Source organism: Salmo trutta, chromosome 19, assembly GCF_901001165.1.
Source record: "Salmo trutta chromosome 19, fSalTru1.1, whole genome shotgun sequence".
NCBI classification, from domain to species: domain Eukaryota; kingdom Metazoa; phylum Chordata; class Actinopteri; order Salmoniformes; family Salmonidae; genus Salmo; species Salmo trutta.
Genome location: NC_042975.1, coordinates 29,495,391 through 29,503,447, shown reverse-complemented (window position 1 = coordinate 29,503,447; position 8,057 = coordinate 29,495,391). Strand labels below are relative to the sequence as shown.

The 8,057-nt window shown below is 41.6% G+C and overlaps 1 protein-coding gene across 4 annotated transcripts in view; it reads right to left on the bottom strand.

Annotated features, from left to right (window-relative positions):
- Positions 1-1,307: 1,307 nt before the first annotated feature.
- The window catches only part of LOC115154305 (flotillin-2a), a 51,286-nt gene continuing 44,536 nt past the window's right edge, over positions 1,308-8,057 (bottom strand). For all 4 annotated transcript variants that reach the window (XM_029700387.1, XM_029700386.1, XM_029700388.1 and 1 more), the window contains 8 exons: positions 7,689-7,812; positions 7,264-7,382; positions 7,044-7,157; positions 6,799-6,918; positions 6,322-6,536; positions 3,716-3,899; positions 3,302-3,451; positions 1,308-2,817 (listed from right to left, as the gene is read on the bottom strand). In XM_029700387.1, coding sequence (XP_029556247.1) covers positions 2,779-2,817; positions 3,302-3,451; positions 3,716-3,899; positions 6,322-6,536; positions 6,799-6,918; positions 7,044-7,157; positions 7,264-7,382; positions 7,689-7,812 — 1,065 coding nt within the window. In that variant the 3' untranslated portion in view covers positions 1,308-2,778. The remainder of the gene's footprint in view (positions 2,818-3,301; positions 3,452-3,715; positions 3,900-6,321; positions 6,537-6,798; positions 6,919-7,043; positions 7,158-7,263; positions 7,383-7,688; positions 7,813-8,057) is intronic.

Below are 8,057 nucleotides of genomic sequence, written 5' to 3'. Positions count from 1 at the left end.
CAGAAATATGGATGGGGCATATTGTATCATTTCTGTTTTGTTTTTGGGCCTGGCTCTCCAGTGGGTGGGCCTGTGTCCACCCATGCCTACGGCCCTGTTCAACATTTCCAACTTTATACAATTCAAACCAGCCATTTCATCAAACAGAATACAAGTTGCATTCTGGTTTCCAGTACTGTATCACACAATTTATCACTTAAAAATGTTACGGTCTGGTCTAAGATGTAAATCTTACAGAGATTATGATAAAAGCACAATAAAATAAATACAGTATTTCCAAAGAAACACTTTTGGTGATCAGTAGGGATTAGATTCTCCCCCAGACCAGTGATATACCGCCGTTGGCACTGGCAGCAGGTTAACATTACTGTAAAATAAAATGCATTTGCCTGACTACACAAACTGAATTATTCCATTGCGCTATGTTCGCTACATACTTTGGTGAATACATATCTGCATTTGTGAAGTCAATTGTGGTGACGTCAAAATGAAGGGTGGAATTCATTCTTATTTATATGGTTGTACAAAGTCATCAGTGATTGGATCATCTCTAACCAATCAGAGTATCAAAGCCAATGACACATTTTAAAAACGCCACTTTACAATTTGTTCTGGCTCTGGCCCAACCCTTCAGTTTCTGGGACCAATCAGATTTGAATGAGTTTGCATTCTAGAAATCATTGGGGATTTACTTTCTCTAATAGAGCCCCACAGTGGTGGTGTCATAAAACAGTGGTCAAACAGGGAAATGATTCCAATCGTTTTTTTCCAACATTCATTTTTCCCATAGGGAATTTTAGAAACACTTGAAATAAGGGCTGTGTTTCATGTAGGCTTACCTTGGCATGACGTTTTGATAACCATGTACATCTCTCTTGGACAAGGTGACTTTTATCAATATATTTACGCTCAGATTTTAAAATGCTAATTAGCATCAAAGTAGACAATGCAAGACTACACATCCCTGCAAGCTCCTGCACGTCATCTCTAGCTGACACCTTTGCTTACTGGTATTGTGTCAATTTAAAACGTGCACAAGACGACTCACAGAATTGTCAATTTAAAGAAATGTAACCAATTTATTAATTACTAAATTTAGCTAACATTAGATAGTTTATCCAGAGATTCTTACCTTTGCCTCGATTCGGCAGTCTCATCCAGATCATCATGACATTTGTAGTTCTTTATGATAGCCACATTAGCAGATAATTAGCATTTCATTTTCTGGGGTAAATACAGGCTACTATATTGATAAAAATCACCTTTTCCTAGAGATAATTATTTATTTTATTATTATTTATTTTTTCTTTTTCAGGGGACAAAATCTACTTTGTTTTTGTCCTAGAGAGATTTACACGGTTATCACAACTTCACGCCAAGGTAAGCCTACATGAAACACTGCCCAAATTTTAAGTGTTTCTAAAATCCCCTACAGGAAAAACAATTGGAACCATTTCCTTGTTTGACCGCCAGGTTTTAAAGGGTATTATGACTCATCTAGACTCATTGCGGAGAATGTCCATGGACGTGGCGTAGCGTTTGGCCGGAGCAACATTGGTTCAGCAAGTGTCTAGAAATCCCCTAAACGCTAAAATATATTTTCATAAAATAAAAACGACTTAAAATGAACTCAAACGTCTAAACAAACTGAAATGTCTTCTTGTGTTTAAAGCACATTGGGTAAGGCATGTGGAGATAGCTGATAAATGATTGGATGGTCAACAGGTCTTGGCAGCATTGCATTCCTAGTCAAAGATATCAAGCAGCACCTTGTAAAATCCTGAAATTAAGGAGTCTAGTAAACTGTAGAGATAAATCCTTTATAAAAATGTATATGTAATTTAAGAATGGAACCACAAGGTGACATAACACAACATTGGCTACCCTAAGGGACTGAAATGCATATTATGTCATATGACATCTCAATAATTGGAAAGTAGAACAAGTATTAAATCTTAGATTGATTGAGGTAATCCAGATGATCAGGAAAGCTAGCAGGACTCCTGGGTCTCTATATTAAGGCTAATCTTGAAAGTATATGGCTTCATACAGACATGAAGATCGATGCACACGTGTTCATGTGTATGCTTTCTGCATCTTGCATGTCTTGTCCTAAGAAGGCACACCTCTCCCATACCCAAGATGAAGAATGAAGTGAAGATTCTAGTAAAGAAAAAGGCAAATGATATGAAGATGGGGGAGGACATTTCTACATCTCTCATTGAATTTCACTGTAGTATCACTAAACTTGTTGAATTGCCAAACCATTACTTTTCCTGAGGTTTGGCCACTTGGTTGGTAAACAGGCACTGAGTGCACATAAGAATGAAACAATAAAAATGGGTGACGAAATTCTTAAAAACACTTGCACAAGTAACTGTAAAAAACCATGGGCATATCCAAGGTACTGTGTAACAATGAAAAAAACTACAAAGACCTGGCGAGACCTTTCAGACCAGAATAAGGCCTGCACAGAAAAATCAGGATGAATGCCCCTTTTCTATAATGTAGACGAGTGTAAGTACAACACAATGGGGGTAACTTCTTAAAAACAAAATATAAAATGAACGGTTGCTTTTTTTTGTTCTTTAAAAGAAAAACATTCAGTGGTCCATGCAGATGATCTGGTCCTATAGAGCTACGGCACCAGGGGTCTAGGAAATGAAAACGACTCTACTCTTTCGTAGCAAAAAAACAACTCTTGTATTGAAGTGTTTCTTGTTGATTTAAAGAGTGCATAAGAGAGATGTATTGGAGTCAGGGTGCATTGGATTGTTTTCATGCTTGAGGGTTGGTCATCTTCTGAAGAAAAGGGATCTGTGGGATGATAAGAGAGAGATTGGGTTAGCTGCAGCCTTCAGTGGAACAATGGAGGAGCGCCCTGTGACTTAGTGAGAATCAACAAGTTGGCCCATTGCCATCGACTGGCTATTTGCACATTACTCAGGCTTTGTCCCAAATATTTACATAGGGAATCGGATGCTATTTGGGACACACAGAGTGAGGAAACTGAGTGTAGTTAGGGATGAAACATGGTAGGATCTGTAGGGAGTGTGCTCTGGAATGACTGCAATTCGACATGGACTTCACAGCAAAATTGTATTTCTATTGTGTACAAAAGTGCAAATGTTTATGTATAGGCCTACTGTAGATTCAGTCTTATAAACCTAGCTAGCTGAGGCTGGATAGATAGAATGTGTTTACACCTGCAGTGATTATGAGTGTGGGTGTGGTATCGCTCTACATTCTACTGACCCCCCTGGAATGTGAATGACCCCCTCCCTCCTCCCCTCCCCCTCACCTTCATCAGGTCCACCCCTGTGAGGGCGTTGACGGACACGGGGAGCTCAGCCAATAGGCGGTTAACCTCGCCGGTCACACGACTACCGTCCCCGCTCAGGATAACAATCTCATTGGTCTGGGCGAGGGGTGCCGCCACCTTGCCAGCGATCTGTACCAACACAATGGCACAAACCTTCACCTGGGTGTTCTTCTGAGAGAACTCACCTAACACAGCCTCTAGTTGTCAGATTTATACCAAATCAAAATGGAAACCCTGAAAACATTAATATTTTTATCAAATCTTCAATTTTTTCATGTCTAATAGCTGACACACACATTATACCAAATGATTGTGTGCAGCTCTATGACAACTCCTCCTTACCACAACACTACGTATAAAGTGTTAAATACCCCTCAGTCCTGACACACTGACCTTAGGCAGGGCCTCTAAGACCAGAGCAGTCTTGGCAGCCTCTCCATAATGCTGGTAGGCCTCAGCCTTCAGCCTCATCTTTTCAGCCTCAGCCTTCCCTATAGCCTCTATGGAACCGGCCTCTGCCTCTCCGATACAACGGATCTTCTCTGCCTCCGCTTGGGCCGTCAGCACCTTCTTCATCCTGTTCAGGGGTTGGCAGGAGGGCATGTAAAAGGTTTAACTCGAACAACATCATTAGATTGCAGACTAGATTTCATTGAACTACAGTATGAACATCTGCTACACACCTAAATCATAGCTATAATTTGGTTTAAACCACATCATTAAGGATCGATCATGGTCCACACACACCAACACAGTCGTAAGGAGGGCACGACAACGTCTCGTCTCCCTCAGGAGGCTGAAAAGATTTGGCATGGGACCTCGGATCCTCAAAATGTTTTACAGCTGCACCATTGAGAGCATCTTGACTGGCTGCATCGCCGTATGGTATAGCAACCGCTTGGCATCTGACCACAAGGTGCTAAAGAGGGTAGTGCGTACCTTAGCTCCCTGCCATCCAGGACCTCTATACCAGGCGGTGTCAGAGGAAGGACCTAAAAATGGTCAGACTCCAGCCACACAAGTCATAGACTTTTTTTTCTGCTGCCGCAAGGCAAGCGGTACCAATGCACCAAGTCTGGAACCAACAGGACCCTGAACAGCTTCTACCCCCAAGCCATAAGGGGTGGCAGGTAGCCTAGTGGTTAGAGTATTGGGCCAGTAACTGAAAGGTTGCTAGATTGAATCCCCGAGCTGACAAGGTAAAAATCTGAGTTTGTTCTTAACTGACTTCCCTAGTTAATTTTTTATTTTTTAATATAAATATGACTGTTAACCACACTAGGGTACGCTAGTGTCCCACCTGGCCAACATCCAGTGAAATTGCAGAGCGCCAAATTCAAAAACAGAAATACTCATTATAAAAATTCATAAAACATACAAGTGTTATACATCGGTTTAAAGATTAACTTCTTGTTAATCCAACCACGGTGTCAGATTTCAAAAAGGCTTTACGGCGAAAGCATACCATGCGATTATCTGAGAACAGCGCCCAGCAGACAAATCATTACAAACAGTTACCAGCCAAGTAGAGGAGTTACACAAGTCAGAAATAGCGATAAAATTAATCACTTACCTTTGATGATCTTCATATGGTTGCACTCACAAGAATCCCATTTACTCAATAAATGTTTGTTTTGTTTGATAAAGTCCCTCTTTATATCCAAAAACCTCAGTTTTGTTTGCGCATTTTGTTCAGTAATCCACAGGCTCAATCGCAGTCACAACAGTTCGTAGAAACATGTCAATCGATGTTTATAATCAATCCTCAGGTTGTTTTTAGCCTAAATAATCGATAGTATTTCAACCGGACAATAATGTCGTCAATATAAAAGGTAAACAAGAAAGGCGCACTCTCAGTCGCGCGCATGAAAAACCTCTGGGACACTGTAGGGTCCACTCATTCAGAGTGGTCTTACTCTCTAATTTTTCAGAATATAAGCCTGAAACAATTTCTAAAGACTGTTGACATCTAGTGGAAGACATAGGAAGTGCAATTTGAGTCCTAAGTCAATGGATACTGTAATGGAATTCAATAGAAAACTACAAACATAAAAAATTCCCACTTCCTGGATGGATTTTTCTCAGGTTTTCGCCTGCCAAATCAGCTCGGTTATACTCACATACATTATTTTAACGGTTTTGGAAACTTGAGTGTTTTCTATCCAAATCTACAAATTATATGCATATACTAGCTTCTGGGCCTGAGTAGCAGGCAGTTTACTTTGGGCACGCTTTTCATCCGGAGGTGAAAATAGTGCCCCCTACCCTAGTGAAGTTAAGTACTTAACCAAATAGCTACCTATCTGTGTTGACCCCTTTTCCACTAACTTTTTTGACTCATCACATACGCTGCTGCTACTGTTTATTATCTGTCACTTTATTCCTAGTTACAGATTTCCCCAGGAACTGTTCACAAGCATAGTCCAGCAGCTCATTGTCTACCATCACCATCACCTTCACCTGGAGCCAGGGTAATGGACATATTGTCAGCTGTTAACTAGATACTTAATACACTAAAATATAGTCTGAGCAACATCAACATCATCTAGTTAGCACTTCAGACAGTGATTATAGGTTATTTCTTAAAATGCCATGTATGCAAATCATACTTAGTTATTTTATTCCCAAAAATGTGGACAAATCTACCTCAATTACCTCGTACCCCTGCACATTGACTCAGTACCTATTGTTTACGAAGCATGTGACAATTCGATTTGATTAGCTACTACTGCAAGTGTGAGATGAAGTTGCCCCTACACACTGATCAGTTTTGTATTTTGGTTAGGATTTTGAAAAGGCTAAGCTTATCCTAGACCTATGTCTGAGTGTAACTTACTTGCTGCATAGACGCTTGAAAGGCAGACACTGTAGGCTCCCGTCGTGGCTTACTCACTTCCTATTTGTATGACACCCTGCGTTGCATCCAGAATTTGAACGAGCATACACACTGTCCTTATTTTCCATGCATTCTGGGAGCGACTCAGTGATTGGTCACTCACTTCTGTCCCTCGGCCAGCTGTTGCATCTTGTAGGCCTCAGACTCGGCCGGCCTCTTGACCGTGGCGATCAGCTCCTTCTCAGTGCGGTCAATCTCCTTCTCCTCAATGGTGATCTGCTTCTTCCTCTGAACCACCTCAATCTCTATCTCCTCCAGACGGATCTTCTGCTGCTCCTTGGCAGCCTGTAGCTCGTAGGCCAGCTGGGCCTCTGCTTTCTGGGGGGGGAGAAAAGGCAGCGGTGATATTCACCAGGAATGAAATGTTATCCAACGTGCTGAAATGAAAAGGGACTACCTGAACTTGTCCAGGTAGTTCCTTTCCTTTAAAAAACATTTAGCTTTGGTGTGCACTAATGAATATGACCAGGGTGAATCTCTTATAAAGGATTACCATTTTTTCACATTAGGCGTAGATTTGATGTCATCGATTGACTACTAGGTGAATCTAATCTAGAGCAATGATGCCCATGTCTGATACCTTCGTGTTGACTTCTTGATTGAAAGCAGCCTTCTGCATCTCCAACCCTCTCTTAGAGTCGGCCATCTTGGTATCTGCTTGGAACTTGATGTCCATCATCTCTTTCTTACATTCTGCTTCCTATTGGGGGCACAGACCAGAAGATGAGAAGAGAAGATTCAGTGTAGCAAAGACTAACATGAATACTGAGTGCGATGTACTGCGACGCATTCAGGGAATCTACTTGTTTGCAGTATATTTCTTACCCTGATTCCGGCGTCTCTCTCTGCCTCGGCCACTCCGATGTCTGCGTCTCGCTGTACTGCAGCTGTCTGACTCTTCCCCAAGGAACTCAGGTACTCCACTTTATCATAAACATCCTGACAAGGACAGGGACAAAACACAGAGGCCCTCAGTCATTGTGTGGCAAGTGGTGTCACTTTAAGTGCATAAAGCTATAATAGGATGACTGTGCCCGTCTCTTACCTTGATGGTGAAGCTGAGGATCTCGATGCCCATGCGGCCCACGTCGGGCGCTGCCACCTCCCTCACCAGAGCAGCAAATCTGTCTCTGTCCTGGTAGATCTGCTCCACCGTCAGAGTACCTGGGACACAGAACTGGGGTCAGTGTCTGGCTGGGTCGCTAACCATAGACTGATATGGATTCCTCTATCTGAAGTGGTGATTTATTTAAATGAGTTGTACATTGTAAAATTGTTAGTATCCTATATCAGAGTTAAACCAGAGCCTAAGGGTCCGAGTAGTACATGCATACATTATATGGCATATAGAATTTGATTTCCTGAGAACATGTAAAATGGTTTAAAGTTCTATAGCATGACCTAATAGTAATACTCCTCTGAGACCCAATAATACTGAGCAGCAGCCCGTGTCTGTCGGAAGGTCCCTACCGAGAATAGAGCGTAAATGACCCTCCAGGGTCTGCAGAATGACACTCTTTATCTCCATCACAGATTTCCCCAGGAACTGTTCACAGGCATAGCCCAGCAGCTCATTGTCTACCATCACCTTCACCTGGAGCCAGGGTAATAGACACATTGTCAGCTGTTAGCCAACTAATTAATACACTGACATCATCTGAGCAACATCAACATAATCTGATTATCACTTCAGACACATAAATACACTGGCTAATCTAGGTGATTATAGGTTATTTCTTAAAATGCCATGTATGCACATTATACTTAGTTATTTTATTCCCTAAAATGTGAACATACTCTGTCTGTAGTTATAAACTCGGCAAAAAAAGAAACGTCCTG